The 18,835-nt window shown below is 44.2% G+C and overlaps 1 protein-coding gene across 1 annotated transcript in view; it reads right to left on the reverse strand.

Moving 5' to 3' along the window:
* Positions 1-2,519: 2,519 nt before the first annotated feature.
* Positions 2,520-18,835, reverse strand: part of LOC124042128 (serine/arginine repetitive matrix protein 2-like) — a 39,581-nt gene continuing 23,265 nt past the window's right edge. The window contains exons 4-7 of the mRNA XM_046360487.1: positions 13,483-14,562; positions 4,691-6,448; positions 3,429-3,526; positions 2,520-3,309 (exon numbers count right to left, since the gene is read on the reverse strand). Coding sequence (XP_046216443.1) covers positions 3,076-3,309; positions 3,429-3,526; positions 4,691-6,448; positions 13,483-14,562 — 3,170 coding nt within the window. The 3' untranslated portion in view covers positions 2,520-3,075. The remainder of the gene's footprint in view (positions 3,310-3,428; positions 3,527-4,690; positions 6,449-13,482; positions 14,563-18,835) is intronic.

Here is an 18,835-nt window from a genome sequence, read left to right on the forward strand (position 1 = left end):
GGGTAGCTTGGCAAGGTCTATGGACAAGACAGGAAAATGAGATCAGAGGGCGATTCTGACATTGCATTTCTTACGTACAAAAAAAGATTCACTGCAGACGATGCAGGAGGTTGAAAGAGAAGATACAGCCTAATTGTCATGGATACAGCCTAATTGTCATGGATACAGCCTAATTGTCATGGATACAGCCTAATTGTCATGGATACAGCCTAATTGTCATGGATACAGCCTAATTGTCATGGATACAGCCTAATTGTCCTGGATACAGCCTAATTGTCATGGATACAGCCTAATTGAATGTTATGGGTAGTGCAGTTTTAATGATTAACCTTAAGTCTTGATCTGTAGGTCCTTGTGCAACCCTTGTTCTATGTTCTTAATGGGCAGAGCTGTGGCCACGCTATAGGTCCTTATCATCTGATGCCACCAAGCAGCCGCCAATCCCAGGGGGTAATGCATCACAGACAGCCAGTCATGGGTGATGGCATGTCACAGACAGCCAATCGTCCGCGACCATACCACCCAGCCAAACAATGATAACGCATTACATGGCACAGCTCTACTACTCACAAAAAAAATATATAAGCATATTTTCCAAAGATATTTCTCAAGAAAGTGCATAACATACACATATTCTACTGTAAGCATACGCATTTGTCTAAAATGTCAGGCGATCATTGTTCGGGCTGATTGTTGGTGTGGATTGAGTATCAACTCTGTGAACAGAAGCCCTCAATGTGCCTGGCGGAGTAGGACAGCTGACCTGTGCCAGCTATTGCCACCAACCCACATTAAATAACCAACCCTTGCAAAGTGCAACGTCACCATCCACAATTGACCTCAACAGGCGTTGACTGGTTTGGCATAATAGGTTGACGTTTATCTCCCCGACCCACCCTTGTTTCCATCTTCGTGTAATGTCATCGAAAATTGTCACTTGTGTACTACATGCCAGCAAACCCATCTCATTACTAAGAAATCCTCATCAAAGGCTCTGACTACACAGCTAGTGAACTTACAAAGTGAAGCACAAGATTCCTGACCTGTTCTGGAACTAAGTATTATACATTCTAGAACACATTGGCCCATGGGAACCAGAGCCAGGTATTTAGATCGACATTTATAGAAACCTACAGTACCAGTCAAAAGTTTGGACACACCTACTCATTCAAAGGTTTTTCTACATTGTAGAATAATAGTGAAGACATCACAACGATGAAATAACACATGCGGAATCATGTAGTAACCAAAAAAGTGTTTAACAAATCTAAATATATATATAAGTAGCCACCCTTTGCCTTGACAGCTTTGCACACTCTTTGTATTCTCTCAACCAGCTTCATGAGGTAGTCACCTGGAATATATTTCAATTAACAGGTGTGCCTTGTTAAAAGTTAATTTGTGGAATTTCTTTCCTTCTTAATGCATTTGAGCCAATCAGTTGTGTTGTTACAAGGTAGGTAGGGGTGGTATACAGAAGATAACCCTATTTGGTAAAAGACCAAGTCCATATAATGGCAAGAACAGTTCAAATAAACAAAGAGAAATGACAGTCAGTCATGACTTTAAAACATGAAAGTCAGTCAATCCTGAAAATTTCAAGAACTTCAGTGCAGTCACAAAAACCATCAAGCGCTATGATGAAACTGACTCTCACGAGGACCGCCACAGGAAAGGAAGGCCCAGAGAACTATGCTGCAGAGGATAAGTTCATTAGAGTTGCCAGCCTCAGAAATTGGCAATTAACTGCACCTCAGATTACAGCCCAAATAAATGCTTTACAGAGTTCAAGTAACAGACACATCTCCACATCAACTGTTCAGAGGAGATGGCTTGAATCAGGCCTTCATGGTTGAATTGCTGCAAAGAAACCACTGCTAAAGGACACCAATAAGAAGAAGAGACTCTGTTTGGGCCAAGAAACACTAGCAATGGACATTAGACCGGTGGAAATCTGTCCTTACGTCTGATGAGTCTGAATTTTAGATTTTTGGTTCCAAATGTCTTTGTGAGATGCCGAGTAGATGAATAGATGATCTCCACATGTGTGGTTCTCACCGTGAAGCATGGAGGAGAAGATGTGATGGTGTGGGGGTGCTTTGCTGGTGACACTGTCAGTGATTTATTTAGAATTTAAGGCACACTTAACCAGCATGGCTAGCATGGCATTCTGCAGCAATACGCCGTCCCATCTGGTTTGCGCTTCGTGGGACTATCATTTGTTTTTCAACAGGACAATGACCCAACAGATCTCCAGGCTGTGTAAAGGCTATTTGACCAAGAAGTAGAGTGATGGAGTGCTGCATCAGATGACCTGGCCTCCACAATCACCCAACCTCAACCCAGTTGAGATTGTTTGGGATGAGTTGGACTGCAAAGTGAAGGAAAAGCAGCCAACCTGTGCTCAGCATATGTGGGAACTCCTTAAAGACTATTGGAAAAGCATTCCAGGTGAAGATGGTTGAGAGAATGCCAAGAGTGTGCAAAGCTGTCATCTAGGCAAAATGTGGCTACTTTGAAGAATCTCAAATATAAATTACTTTTTTTGGTTACTACCTTATTCAATATGTATTATTTCATAGTTTTGTTATCTTCACTATTATTCTACAACCTAGATACAGACCTAGACAGGTATTGTATTGTATGTCAACTGAACTCCTCAACAGTGACATCGTGTTGACTATCCTACATTCAAAAGAGTACGTCGAGCATTGGAAATTAATTGAGCACTTGGCAAAAATAATTATGCTTGATAGACTATGCTTTAAAATGTTAAATACCAAAACAAAAAAACATTTTTTAAAACTACATCGGATTGATCTACAACTACATTGTTTTTTTGCTGCTTCATAGCTTTTTGTTTAGAAAATATCTATTCATACGAAGTCACACGAAATAGAAAAATATCAAATATCACTGGTGATAAGAAAAAATGACAACCTGAACAACCAGAAATGTTGCGATGGTAACCACCCTGCTCTTATTGGCTGCCCCTGACACCTCTGATGTGGAGAGGGCCAATCAGAAGGCACACAGTTCAGAAGGAGGATGGGCGTGAGGCCAAGCGGGTTATTGTCAGATGGCTGTGTCCCAGAACACGGTGGTTTGTGTTGGGTAGGGGGGAGGCCGGATCTTTTTGGCCCCGTTGCTCTTCCCCCAGATGGGGAGGGTAGGCATGCTGTCCTGCTTACAGAGGTTCCTGTCTGGGGTGTTCCTGTCTGGCTGCGGCCTGGAGCGGATCTCCATGCACAGGGAGCGTTTCCTCTCGATCTGCTCCAGCATGGTGCTGTCCCCACACTTCCACGGCATCTGGGACGCGTGGGGAAAAGCGGGAAACCAGGGAAAGTAAATCAAGCACATCTCAAGAATGAAAGAAAACAAATGTATATTTATCCAGGTCTGCAGGACCGAGGATCTCCTCGACTTACCTGTGCCTCTGATGCTTGCCTCTGTGGGGTCCCTAAGGGAGAGGGTGTAACTGGGGCAGAGGAGGAGTGGCCATACTTCGTAAGTGCTGGTTTCAGCTCTATAAAGAGGGACAAATGCATTTCAATTCATTAATTGAGCTCACTCTTTAACGGTTTACATACAACAAAACAAAATGTTACGGTGAAACAACACACAGTTGTTTAAACACAATCTCAAACCCACCACATGCATTGATACCGGTTGCCATCTTTTCAGACCAGAATAAATATTGTACTCTCACCATGTTTTTCTGTCTTGTCTATAGGATAATGCTTGGAATGGAATTGATGTTGTGTAGCCTAAGCTCCTAGCTTTTTCGAGCTATGCGATGTTTCAAAAAGCACATGCACCTGGTGAAGGGTATGCACAGTCTGATTATAGAAATATCCTATTATCAATGTCTAGCTAGCGAGCTAACAAGCTCATTCAGAAGGCTACACATAGTCCTCACAACTTTGCTTAAACTCATTTCGACAGTGGGTCGCTGAATAGTGATCTTAGCTACCAATTTCAATAGCCAATTTACCTATTGCTGAAAACCTATATTCCATCAAAGCAATGAGATTCTGCAAACCGGCCTGCCCATCTAACAAACACTTGCAAAACTGATGTTTGGATTGTTGTTTTTCAGCTAGTAGGCTCAAATAAATGCTTTAAATATATCGTTTACTTCAGCAGGTTTATTTTATGCCAATAACTTCAAATATCAATAATAACCCACTGGGCACATTTTTGATTTACATTTAATTCAGATGTCAACTAACATGAATTTAATGGGAAATGAACATTGGATTAAGGTTCAAAGTTGGGTGAAAAGAAAATACAAAATTCCCTTAAATTGATAACTTTTTGCAAATCCAATCAGTTTTCCACGTTGATTAAACTTCATCATATATATTTTTTGTGTGAGGAAATTTGCATGGAAACAATGTTGATTCAACCAGTTGTTACCCATTGTGAACCTTACTACCTTAGTTATATACATGTTAGTTACCCAACCCAGTCAGAGAATGCTCACTTTTTAAAATGTTTTTATTATGGATAGACTACTAACTCTCAGTAAATGGCATGTTATTGCAATCAACAGTATAGCATCGTTCTAAACTTTGCTGATTATTGTGCTTGATGAGGATATGTTTAGTGTCTGTAAATAATTTACCACAGTCACTTCATGGTGTCGGGTTGTGTTGAAGGATTGCAATTTCATTTGGGCTATCCTCACCTGTATCACCACTTCCAAACACCATTGGCAGACTGCCAGCAGGTCTCCCATGCTGAGTTGGTGTGGCAGTCGATGATTGTTGTTGCCCTGATACACCGTTCCTCACTTGTGCTTTTGATTGCTCAACGCTATATGTCCCCCTATCTCTGACATCACGCCTGGGCAAGACCTCTGAGCTATGACCAACCCTGTCTTTATTGACGCACCTAAGATCTACCATATTGGCACTCTTGCCGTAGCTATCGCGCCGGAAGGGCAGCTCTGAGCCATTGCAGCTTCTGTCCTTGCTGTCACGCCTGGCTTCAAGGCCGTTTCTGTCTGACTCTTTGATTTCCTGTCGGGGTAAGGGGAAGGGCTCCATTCCATTGTAACTTTGTTCTTTGCCCTCATGTCTAGACTCTAGGCTGTAGCTTTCCCTGTCTCTGTCTTTGCTATTACGTCTGCACTCAATGCCATTTCTGGGTGAATCTTTGCTTTTTTGTCTGGGTAGGAGCTCTGGTGGCTGGTCCATTCGTTCTTTGCTGTCGTGTCTTGAATCCATTCCGTTCCTGACTTGGTCTTTGCCATCTTCCCTGGGTAGAAGTTCTGGTGGCTGGTTCATTTGTTCTTTGCTTTCATGTCTCGAATCCATTCCATTCCTGGTTCGTTCTTTGCTATCTTGTCTTGGTAGGAGCTCTGGTGGCTGATCCATTCGTACTTTGCGGTCATGTCTCGAATCAATTCCGTTCCTGTTTTGGTCTTTGCTATCTTGCCTGGGTAGAAGTTCCGGTGGGTTCTGGTGGCTGAGCCTTTCTTTGCTGTCTGGTCTGGACTCCACACCACTCCGGGGAGAGTGTTTGCTGTCGTGTCTGGACTCCACACCATTCCGGGGAGAGTCTTTGCTGTAGTGTCTGGACTCCACACCATTCCGGGGAGAGTCTTTGCTGTCGTGTCTGGAATCCACACCATTCCGGGGAGAGTCTTTGCTGTCGTGTCTGGACTCCACACCATTCCGGGGAGAGTCTTTGCTGTTGTGTCTGGAATCCACACCATTCCGGGGAGAGTCTTTGCTGTCGTGTCTGGACTCCACACCATTCCGGGGAGAGTCTTTGCTGTCATGTCTGGACTCCACACCATTCCGGGGAGAGTCTTTGCTGTCATGTCTGGACTCCACACCATTCCGGGGAGAGTCTTTGCTGTCTTGTCTGGACTCCACACCATTCCGGGGAGAGTCTTTGCTGTCATGTCTGGACTCCACACCATTCTGGGGAGAGTCTTTGCTGTCGTGTCTGGACTCCACACCATTCCGGGGAGAGTCTTTGCTGTCATGTCTGGACTCCACACCATTCTGGGGAGAGTCTTTGCTGTCATGTCTGGACTCCACACCATTCCGGGGAGAGTCTTTCCTGTCCAGTTGTAGTAACGGCTCCATGCCGTGGACACTTCTGTCTTTACTGTCCCGTCTGACAGGCGGGAGTTCCACACTTTTACAACCCCTGCCTTTACTGTCCATTTTCATAGGCAAGGGCTCCACACTGTTACAACCTTTGTCTTTGCTGGTCCCTTTCATAGGAAAGGGCTCCACACTGTTACAACCCCGGTCTTTGCTATATCGCCTGGGCAGCGGCTCCACGCTGCTACAGCTCCTGTCCTTGGTGTTGCGTAGGTGAGAAGAATACTCTTTGCTACGATCCTTACTCTCCCGTTTGGACTCCTTGTGACTGTGCCGCTCCTTCCCATCACGTTTTGACACGCTGTGAGACTTACTCTTGGATTCGGCTGTAACAGAGGACAAACAGTCAATGTACCGTAAAATACCAAGTTATGTCCACACAGAAATAACTAGTAAACATAGCCTATATACCATAAAGAAGATGAAAAATATAAGTACATCTGTAATATCTATGTATTCATACTGCACTACCGCTATACGGCCACTTGGTGTCACCCATGCGCTGTGGGAGCTATGAACTATGGGTATGCTGGGATATAATGCTGTTTGTTCCAGTTGCCATGGAGACATCCAGGCTGTGAATTGCATATATGCTATTATCAATGGGTAGGTAAAGGCCCAGTAACTACTTTGAATACTTCCTTATTTCAATTTCTTCTCTCTGTTTTAGGGCGGCAGGGTAGCCAAGTGGTTAGAGCGTTGGACAAGTAACCGGAAGGTTGCAAGTTCAAACCCCTGAGCTGACAAGGTACAAATCTGTCATTCTGCCCCTGAACAGGCAGTTCAAGAATTTGTTCTTAACTGACTTGCCTAGTTAAATAAAGATAAAATAAAAAGGGCTCAGACACACCAATAGCATTTGCTGGCTGAAAGTACTTTAAAAAGGGACATTTCAAAATGTTTAAACTTCATATTCATCATCTCCAAACCCAACAGGTTTGATGAGGTGTTTAGGAGTCTTATGTCTTTGGGGTAGAAGCTGTTTAGGAGCCTTTTGGACCTAGACTTGGAGCTCCGGTACCGCTTGCCGTGCAGTAGCAGAGAGAACAGCCTATGACTAGGATGGCTGGAGTCTTTGACCATTTTTAGGGCCTTCTGACACTGCCTGGTATAGGATGGCAGGAAGCTTGGCCCCAGTGATGAACTGGACCGTACGCACTACCCTCTGTAGTGCCTTGAGGTCGGATGGCAGAGCAGTTGCCATACCAAGCAGTGATGCAACCAGTCAGGATGCTCTCGATGGTGCAGTTGTAGAACCTTTTGAGGATCTGAGGACCCATGCCAAATATGTTCAGTCTCCTGAGGGGGAATAGGTTTTGTCGTGCCCTCTTCACGACTGTCTTGGCGTGCTTGGACCATGTTAGTTTGTTGGTGATGTGGACATCAGGGAACTTGAAGCTCTCAACCTGCTCCACTGCAGTGGAGGGGACTGAGCAAGCACCCATGAGGGGCCCCTGTGTTGAGGATCAGCGTGGCGGATGTGTTGTTACCTACCCTTACACCCTGGGGGCGGCCCATCAGGAAGTCCAGGATCCAGTTGCAGAGGGAGGTGTCTAGTCCCAGGGTCCTTAGCTTATTGGTGAGCTTTGAGGGCACTATGGTGTTGAACTCTGAGCTGTAGTCAATGAATAGCATTCTCACATAGGTGTTCCTTTTGTCCAGGTGGGAAAGGGCAGTGTGGAGTGCAATAGAGATTGCATCATCTGTGGATCTGTTGGGGCGGTATGCAAATTGGAGTGGGTCTAGGGTTTCTGGGATAATGGTGTTGATGTGAGCCATGTCCAGCCTTTCAAAGCACTTCATGGCTACAGACGTGAGTGCTACGGGTCGGTTGTCATTTAGGCAGGTTACCTTAGTGTTCTGCGGCACAGGCACAATGGTGGTCTGCTTAAAACATGTTGGTATTACAGACTCGGACAGGGAGAGGTTAAAAATGTCCATGAAGACACTTGCCAGTTGGTCAGCCCATGCTCGCAGTACACGTCCTGGTAATCCGTCTGGTCCTGCGGCCTTGTGAATGTTGAACTGTTTAAAGGTCTTACTCACATCAGCTGCGGAGATGTTCACACAGTCTTCCGGAACAGCTGCTCTCATGCATGTTTCAGTGTTATTTGCATTGAATGGAGCATAGAAGTAGTTTAGCTCGTCTGGTAGGCTCGTATCACTGGGCATCTCTCAGCTGTGCTTCCCTTTGTAGTCTGTAATGGTTTGCAAGCCCTGCCACATCCAACAAGCGTCAGAGCCAGTGTAGTAGGATTCGATCTTAGTCCTGTATTGATGCTTTGCTTGTTTGATGGTTCTTCGGAGGGCATTGCGGGATTTAGAGTTCCGCTCCTTGAAAGCGGCAGCTCTAGCCTTTAGCTCAGTGTGGATGTTGCCTGCAACGGTCACTGTGGGGACGACGTTGTCGATGCACTTATTGATGAAGCCAATGACTGATGTGGTGTATTCCTCAATGCCATTAGAATCCCGGAACATAGTCCAGTCTGTGCTAGCAAAACAGTCCTGTAGCTTAGCATCTGCTTCATCTGACCACTTGTGTATTGATCTAGTCGCTGGTGCTTCCTGCTTTAATGTTTGCTTGCCAGCAGGAATCAGGAGGATAGAATTATGGTCAGATTTGCAAAATGGAGGGTGAAGGAGAGCTTTGTACGCATCTCTGTGTGTGGAGTAAAGGTGGTCAAGAGTTTTTTTCCCCCCTCTGGTTGCACATTTAACATGCTGATAGAGGGAACAATGAACACAGTGAACACTGAGGCTGTACACTTACAGTTTTGGATAGTAGCCAATAGACTATAGTGGCTATTTGAGCATAATGCAGGCCTATACCAACAAAAACCAATGGAGCAAATCCCATACAAGATTGTAGATTGTGATTTCTATGATATTGCCTACAGTGGCATATGTGTGGTGTTTAATGCAGACCTACATTACATGAGACTTTTGATGACATTTTGATATTAGGAAGGGCTTGAAATTAACTAATTATTTTTGCCTTGGTCTGTAACATCATGGGCCAAATAGGTGACTGTAAATTGTATTGTGTTGTATGAGGCAAGAAACCACTTTACAAAATAACACTGCCCCTTTAATTAAGACATACGCCGAGACGTATTGTGCTCTTGTAGGACGCGGTATCTCTAACTGGGCTAATAACTCGCTAACTAGAAAAGAACGTCAACAAATGTGCACATGCGCAGCTCATTCATTCGTGGGTAATTGAACGCCCGCTCGTGGGCTATCTCCACCAATAGAATTCTACTCCGTTGCGCTCTGGCTCTGCCTACAACAAAATCACAGACTCAAGCTTGCAAAGTTAGATTTGTTTTGGTTTTTGTTGCAATGAAAAGGGTGTGATATAATGTTGATTCTATAAAGTGCAAACTAATGGAGCGAACTCAAGTGAAGTTCAATCTCTTGTCTACTGCGCGGCAATCGTGGAGGAGGTGAGCACACGCGCAGTTTATTTATAGGGGACATTGATAATATGAAATTGAACATTTTATTAATGTCCCTTTAACACAGTTCGCATAAAAATCGGCAGACGATCTTTAAACGATCCACATTCGGTGCGATGTGTGCAACCCTTAATCTGTCGAATTTGGTGAAAGTGGGCCTATATGATGCTTGTAATGTTCTCTCTCGTTTAGATCCCTCATTCACAACATTGCTATGGGTAACACTGTTCTTCTGTCCAGGTTTGTAAAGGAAGTTAGAAGTCAGAGAACGTTCCTCGACGGTTTGACAACCAAAAGGCAACAGCCCACAAAGAGACTAACATCTGCCTTCCATAAAATACATTTGTCAATCTCTGCAACAAAAAAATAAATAAAAAATGAACATGCATAGTTGATTCCCAGCAGAGCGCTATGGTGCATTACTGCTTTCCCAGAAGTCCCATATCACAAGGCTTGCGTGTCACCAGTGCGTGCTTGTTGTTACGTCTCATAGAGGTGACGAACCAGAGGAAAAGTGGGTCATGCTAGCTAGCTGTGTTTCTATCGTCAAGCCTCCCCGATAGCAAGAGGACGCCGTACGTGATCGATCATAGAACGTTGCTCAGCGGACCTGCCATTACGTAAGCCCCAATAGGCTGGCAGGACGCAGGTGCAACAATAGAAACAAAGAAGAAGAAAAAAACTGTAGTCTTCACAGCATTGCCCCCGTCGCTACATATTGCGAGTGAACATGATTTATGAGCCATATCCCGGGGCTTAAGGACAAATCAGAACCATGCAGCAATAAGACATTACTACATAGGCATACAATTGTCCACAAGCCAAAGAAATACACAGAAATTGCAAACATTTGCCACAACCACTAAGATGTCCAACAGTCAGAGAAGATTGTGGTATAATTCCAGGAAGTCAGCAACTGTTCTTTCTCTCTCCTGATTGGTGACTGTGAAGATGTTTCCCTGATTGGTTAAATCTCTACTAGCTGATTGGGCCAACAGAGGAATATAACTCTTTGATCAGGTGTAAAAGTCTCGGCTGTCTCTCAGGAGCCCACTGCATGCACATGATCAGTTGGAAGCTGGGCATGACCTGCACTGCGATTGGCCCACTTCCTCACAGGGAGGGAAATACCAGAGGCTCCTTCTTCTGTTGCTATGACTGGTTTGGAGTTGATGGTTGCTATGAAGCTCTGGGAGTTAAGTGCAGATTGATTGACACATGCTCAGTTCTTTTTGAACTAAATTGATTCAAATGCACACAACTGGTGGGAATTCCCCGAATGAAGTTAGTTGCTATAGTATGTTAGATCTCTCTCCAAATCATCGGCTGCTCTTTTCTGCCAATCTGATAAAAACCCACTCGCACACTTCACTGTGCCCATTATCAAGGAACACAAACGTGTAAATACGTGGTTTTAAACACAAATTCATGTTTTATTCCTTTGCATTAGAGGCTCATTAAAGTTTCAGGCCATGTCTCAATAGAGATCGTTCATTCGGGGAGAAAAGTAATGTCAGAATTACTTATACAAATTAAACATGAATTCATGATTGAAAATACAGCTCATAAGATGGTTGACATAAAACCCGGGGGAGAATAAATGTTTCTGAAGTTATATAGAAATGTGTTCATCTCTGGTGTTGGGAACCTATCTGAATTCACCATTAATGTCATTTTGTCTGGGTCCCGGACCGGACACATTGGCTTCCTGTGTTTAAACATGATGTTTACATATTTATCAGTAATGCTGCGTGGTGGCTTAATGCCACTGTGGGGTTTGAGAGGTCCTAATGCCGGCCGCTCTACTCTCTAATCCTGCCAGATTAAATCATATGATCTGTATCAATCTACATTCGGTGGGCCAAGATTAAACGGGCTCATGGAGGAAATGCTTGCAAATAGCCACAAAACACCCATGGCCACAAAACACCCATGGCATAGCCTGCAATCCTGCTATCAGCAGCATCTCCTACTTTAGTGGGATTGGAAGTTGTTTTACCAGATGAAAAGGGGGTTACGTTGATACGACGTGGATGAGACCACTAACAACTAATTTAATTAAAATAAACATTGCTGTTTTTTCTGTGAGTCAATGTGTCAATGTTACACTGTGTGGGTTATGGCACAGCAGTCATATTGGATCAGACTGGATACACATGAAGTAACTATTTTGTTGCTCCACCTCTATGTAGCTATTGACTGATTCTGTAACTATAGTAACAAATAGATGATGGTGTGATGTATTGACTGACTCTGTAACTATAGTAACAAATAGATGATGGTGTGATGTATTGACTGATTCTGTAACTATAGTGACAAATAGATGATGGTGTGATGTATTGACTGATTCTGTAACTATAGTGACAAATAGATGATGGTGTGATGTATTGACTGATTCTGTAACTATAGTGACAAATAGATGATGGTGTGATGTATTGACTGACTGTAACTATAGTGACAAATAGATGATGGTGTGATGTATTGACTGATTCTGTAACTATAGTGACAAATAGATGATGGTGTGATGTATTGACTGACTCTGTAACTATAGTAACAAATAGATGATGGTGTGATGTATTGACTGACTCTGTAACTATAGTAACAAATAGATAATGGTGTGATGTATTGACTGACTCTGTAACTATAGTAACAAATAGAAGATGGTGTGATGTATTGACTGACTCTGTAACTATAGTGACAAATAGATGATGGTGTGATGTATTGACTGATTCTGTAACTATAGTTACAAATAGATGATGGTGTGATTTATTGACTGATTCTGTAACTATAGTGACAAATAGATGATGGTGTGATGTATTGACTGACTCTGTAACTATAGTGACAAATAGATGATGTGTGATGATGTATTGACAAATAGATGATGGTGTGATGATTCTGTAACTATAGTGACAAATAGATGATGGTGTGATGTATTGACTGACTCTGTAACTATAGTGACAAATAGATGATGGTGTGATGTATTGACTGATTCTGTAACTATAGTGACAAATAGATGATGGTGTGATGTATTGACTGACTCTGTAACTATAGTGACAAATAGATGATGGTGTGATGTATTGACTGACTCTGTAACTATAGTGACAAATAGATGATGGTGTGATGTATTGACTGACTATAGTGACAAATAGATGATGGTGTGATGTATTCTGTAACTATAGTGACAAATAGATGATGGTGTGATGTATTGACTGACTCTGTAACTATAGTGACAAATAGATGATGGTGTGATGTATTGACTGACTCTGTAACTATAGTGACAAATAGATGATGGTGTGATGTATTGACTGATTCTGTAACTATAGTGACAAATAGATGATGGTGTGATGTATTGACTGATTCTGTAACTATAGTGACAAATAGATGATGGTGTGATGTATTGACTGACTCTGTAACTATAGTGACAAATAGATGATGGTGTGATGTATTGACTGACTGTAACTATAGTAACAAATAGATGATCGTGTGATGTATTGACTGATTCTGTAACTATAGTGACAAATAGATGATGGTGTGATGTATTGACTGATTCTGTAACTATAGTGACAAATAGATGATGGTGTGATGTATTGACTGACTCTGTAACTATAGTGACAAATAGATGATGGTGTGATGTATTGACTGATTCTGTAACTATAGTGACAAATAGAAGATGGTGTGATCTATTGACTGACTCTGTAACTATAGTGACAAATAGATGATGGTGTGATGTATTGACTGATTCTGTAACTATAGTGACAAATAGATGATGGTGTGATGTATTGACTGATTCTGTAACTATAGTGACAAATAGAAGATAGTGTGATGTATTGACTGACTCTGTAACTATAGTGACAAATAGATGATGGTGTGATGTATTGACTGAATGATTGATTGACACTCACTCTCCCCGGGCTCCTTGGACTTTCTCCCGCCGGTGTTCTTCTTCATCATGTTCCGGCCGGCGGTGAACAGGTTGGTCAGCTCGTCCAGGGGGCTGGTCGGTGTGCGTGAGCGTCCCGTGGATACGTTCTGCATCGACCCATGCAGCCTGCCCCCAGCTATGCAGTCCTGTGGGGGCGAGCCCTTTCCATGGGGCGTGGTGGAGGCGCTGCACGGCAGCCCGCCCGGGAGGGGCATGGGGGCGTCGAAGGGCGGTGTGCGCATCAGGCTAAGCGGCGTGAGGCAGCGGCCCATGCTGACGGGGGAGGGGCAGGCAGAGTGGCTGCGCTGATAACCGTGGGCTGAGGAGGCTGAGGACTTGTAGAGGGTGCAGGGCAGGGGAGGAGCCGACGAGCGACCCGACACTGTCAGGGTGGGCGTGGCTGTCAGCTCCCTGCAGAGGTGCGCCAAGGGGGGCTCAGAAGAGGAGGTGGGCGACTTGTTGTAGGCGCAGGGGTTGTCCATCATGGGCAGCTTCGTCAGTGGATCCAGAGGGGTGAGCGGGGACTCGTCTGAGTTTGGCGAGCACTGGGCCGGCGCAGGGGGGAACACCAGGAGGGGCGGCCGGTGGGTGAGCAAGTTGGGAAACGGCGCAGGGATGTCGCATAGGGGGATGTTACGCGGGGTGGAGCAGCGGTGGAGAGGCTCTGGGTCCAGGAGCGCCGGGGTGGGGCAGGCGGAGCGGCACCCCGGGGGGTCCCAGCAGTAGTCCATATCATCCAGGAGAGGGTACTTCATCTCCTCGTACACAGACTCTCCCGGCTCCTCGTCCTCACTCTTGGGCGCCACTGTGTGCCCGCCGCCTCCAACGCTGGCGCCCATCTCGATGTAGACAGGCTCATCCGAGTCCGAGTGGTGGCTGGGGCTCTCGTCGCTCGGCGGAGAGGGGTTGCACTCGCACTCGGCAGAGGGGGAGTGACTCTTGGAGCCAATGTGCTTCCTGATGCAGGAATCATCGAAGGAGGTGCTCAGCTGGGTTTTGGGGTTCCTCCTGGGTTTGGGCGGAGGGATCCTCTTGCAGTCTTCTCCGCAGCCTTGTGGCGCTGAAGGAACAGAAAACAAAAACGTTCAGCCAATCAGCATAAACCTCATCGTTGTATTACTACATGTTACATGGCATTAGGTCACAGTAGCTGAACAACATTCATTGAGTCAGATATATTTGATACATGACTACATACAGAAACAGTCCCAGGGGCTCCTCTCTATGACACACACACACTTTATCCCTTTCATATATTTCAAATACACCCTCAACCTTAATCCAACCACTACATACTCACCTTCCACTACACACACATACAGGCAAACAAGACCAAAACACAGGCTGCACACTCAACTGTTTGTCAATGCAACAGGGCTTTATATCACAGCACCATTCCATGCATCTCAACCGGATAATGAGGCGATAAGGAGACAATAGGAGATTTGAGCTCAGCAAGCTGTGGTCCAATGTGTGTACAGATGTCTCAGTGTAATTTGTGTCTCTGTACTCGGATGGCTTGTTATTGTTACTATCATGATGCTAACTGGGTTGCATGGTGGATCTTGAGATCTGTTTCATGCACTGATGATGAATTCATCCTTCCCCCGCCTCCCTTCTCCGGCTCTCTCTCCCGACTTCCCCCGTAGTGGATGTGTTTACCCACACCCTCTCTCCATCCTGGGGGAAATGGAATCTAGGTCAGTCGCTTCTCCTGAATGAATTCTAGCTCTGACTGATCCCTCCCCCTGCTCTGCTCAGAACCCGATCTGGCTCACGTAACAACCCTCCCCTCGGTGAGGGACAGCCCCACACTCAGACGGTGATTGGCCTGGACGGCTTAGAGCTCCACCCGATGCCGCCGCCTTATTGGCACATGCTGCCTGGTGTCATTCTGATTGGTCGGGCTACGGGGGGGGGTCTTGTTTCTGTGGGATGGTTGCTGTGGCGCAGGGGAAGAACTGTGTGCACACGGGGATCCCCTCCAATCTGAGGCAGTCAGGGCAACTCCTTAACCAACCGTCACAATGGTATACGCGTCAAACTGCAACGCGATCAAATGCAACTGTATATTCACCCTTAAGTCTCTCACAGCCCCTTAAAACTATATTATATTACTTCAATAGCCTGTTCATTTCTTGATCATTTTGCAGCACTTGTTGTTTCCTTGATCAGCAGGTGGTTTCTGTTTTGTCAAAGTATCTTGTTGTTTACATGCTACATGATATAGGCATATACAGTGCCTTGCGAAAGTATTCGGCCCCCTTGAACTTTGCGACCTTTTGCCACATTTCAGGCTTCAAACATAAAGATATAAAACTGTATTTTTTGTGAAGAATCAACAACAAGTGGGACACAATCATGAAGTGGAACGACATTTATTGGATATTTCAAACTTTTTTAACAAATCAAAAACTGAACAATTGGGCATGCAAAATTATTCAGCCCCCTTAAGTTAATACTTTGTAGCGCCACCTTTTGCTGCGATTACAGCTGTAAGTCGCTTGGGGTACGTCTCTATCAGTTTTGCACATCGAGAGACTGAAATTTTTTCCCATTCTTCAGCTCATACAAGGAGAAGACTGATCAGTGATGCAGCCAAGAGGCCCATGATCACTCTGGATGAACTGCAGGGATCTATATTGCAGCTGTATTTGTACAGCTGCACAGCGATTGAGTTTATAGTTAGGTGCTTATGCTCCATTAGTTTACATCCCTAACCAGTAACCGCAAGGCCACACTACTGCTTTTACAGCATTACAAGCATTTCGCTACGCTCACAGCAACATCCGCTAAATATATGTATATGTGACCAATAACATTTGATTGGAATAAAGTAAAAAACAAATCATATCTGATCAGAGATGGTCAAATGTCTCTGCACTTTCTACTTACGTTTTCTATCACCATCTCATTTTCCAATGTGTCCCACTCCCATCATTCGTTTCATTCATCTGTTTTCATTTGAGATCCACTGTTATTAGTAAATGCAGGTGAACATGTAACAGTTGGCAGTGTCCTCTTACACTTTTCGGAGAACATTACTTTCATCTACGTGATGAGGATAAAGGTTAAACTAAACAGCTCACACCAGGACATGAAGATCAGGGCCCAGTTTCCCCAAGAGCATTTTAAGGCTTAAGTTCATCGTTAGAACCGTCGTAGGAGCATCGTTAAATCTCAGAGCTTTTTCCCAAATAACCATCGCTATTAAAGTTGCACGTGAAAACGCTCGTAATCTAAACGGTTGGCTCAGACCAGTAGAACAGCTAAATGCGTCTTTAGATGCTTGTTGTTGTCCACTTCATACACAGAAGATCTCCGCTAAACATGTCTATGTGTGACTGCGATAACATCAGAACAAAGTTGACAGTCAAATACAAAGTTGCGAATGTCTTTGCAATTTAATACTAACAAGGGACGTATTTAAAAAAAAAATAGATAACTTCAAATGAAAACTGAGATGACTCTGCATTCAAGTATAAACAGTAAGCTATAGGCCTATTTCAATCATATTGGAATACATTTCATGTTCAATCAATTGAGGTTTATTTAGCTTACTTGTAGGCCACTGTCTGTAATTTGTCTCAACATATTTCATGATGTGTGACAACGTGTGCAATGATGTGCCAAATTGGTGTATTAGTGCATTTCTTATTGGGTAAGCATTAGAATAAGCCGCCCCAATATTTGCAGAATATCTCTCCAGGGGCTGATCTGTTGTCAGTATTGTGAGATAATTATAATGTTTAAGGAAAGATTTGAAAGGAGAAAACAACTGATCCGAGAGCAGCGCTTCCTTCCTTTAGATCCTATCAGTGTCGACACATGCTCCAACAACGCACTTAGCAACCGTAATCTCTGCGTTGTGTTTTTGGGAAACTCATTTTACGTTTGTAGGAAAGATGCATCATGTTAAAACACACATAAGCCTAAACTATCAGGAAACCGACCCTGATCTCTTCAGATGTGACCGCAAATTCCTTTGCCATATGTAAACAAGGTCTTTGCGGGCTTTTAAAAAGCTTTAAGAAGAAAACAGATGAGCAGATACTGTAGAACGCAGACGCTGTAGAACGCAGACGCTGTAGAACGCAGACGCTGTAGAACGCAGACGCTGCAGAACGCAGACGCTGCAGAACGCAGACGCTGTAGAACGCAGATACTGTAGAATGCAGATACTGTAGAATGCAGATACTGTAGAATGCAGATACTGTAGAACGCAGGTACTGTAGAACGCAGGTACTGTAGAACGCAGATGCTGTAGAACGCAGATGCTGTAGAATGCAGACGCTGTAGAACGCAGAACGCAGATACTGTAGAACGCAGATACTGTAGAACGCAGATACTGTAGAACGCAGATACTGTAGAACGCAGGTACTGTAGAACGCAGATACTGTAGAACGCAGGTACTGTAGAACGCAGATACTGTAGAACGCAGATACTGTAGAACGCAGATGCTGTAGAATGCAGACGCTGTAGAACGCAGAACGCAGATACTGTAGAATGCAGATACTGTAGAACGCAGATACTGTAGAACGCAGATACTGTAGAACGCAGATGCTGTAGAACAGATGCTGTAGAACGCAGATGCTGTAGAACGCAGATGCTGTAGAAAGCAGATGCTGTAGAATGCAGATGCTGTAGAACGCAGATGCTGCAGAACGCAGATACTGTAGAATGCAGAACGCAGATTCTGTAGAATGCAGATACTGTAGAACGCAGAATGCGGATACTGTAGAACGCAGATACTGTAGAACGCAGAATGCAGATACTGTAGAACACAGATACTAGAACTGCGACATGTCCATGTGGAGAGAAGGCCCAAATTAAATCTTGCTAACTAGCAGTCCCCCAGGTGTGTATTCATGGATGCCAAGGGAAGACAGGCTTCACCAAAAATGTAGCAAGAAAAACGTTTTCTTTCTCTCTGTGTTTCATAATTTTCCTTCAATTCGCAAGAGGATGAATGTATCTCACTGGAGAAAGCATTAGAGAGAGAAGAACAGCGCCCCTCTGTCTCTGTATGTGTAGGACATCTATCTGATGCTGTCTGGTCATAAAGAGTATGACATTGTTGCCACCTGTAGCATTTTAGGCAACGGAAGCCAAAGAGCATTTGGCCTCCTTTGATATTTAAAAAAATAATAATTAATAGCCAATCATCGTTGAGCTAAACTGAGTGAGCTCAACTGTGATTGGTCCTGGCGCACCATAAAAAAAGTGTCATGGGAAGCCAGTTTGGATTTGGCTTCACTCCTATTACATCGCATCGATAGAAATACGTGATTGACAGAAACAACTTGAATTGTTGCATCTTATTGGGTTGTTGT

This window comes from Oncorhynchus gorbuscha, linkage group LG08 (genome assembly GCF_021184085.1).
Source record: "Oncorhynchus gorbuscha isolate QuinsamMale2020 ecotype Even-year linkage group LG08, OgorEven_v1.0, whole genome shotgun sequence".
Taxonomy (NCBI): domain Eukaryota; kingdom Metazoa; phylum Chordata; class Actinopteri; order Salmoniformes; family Salmonidae; genus Oncorhynchus; species Oncorhynchus gorbuscha.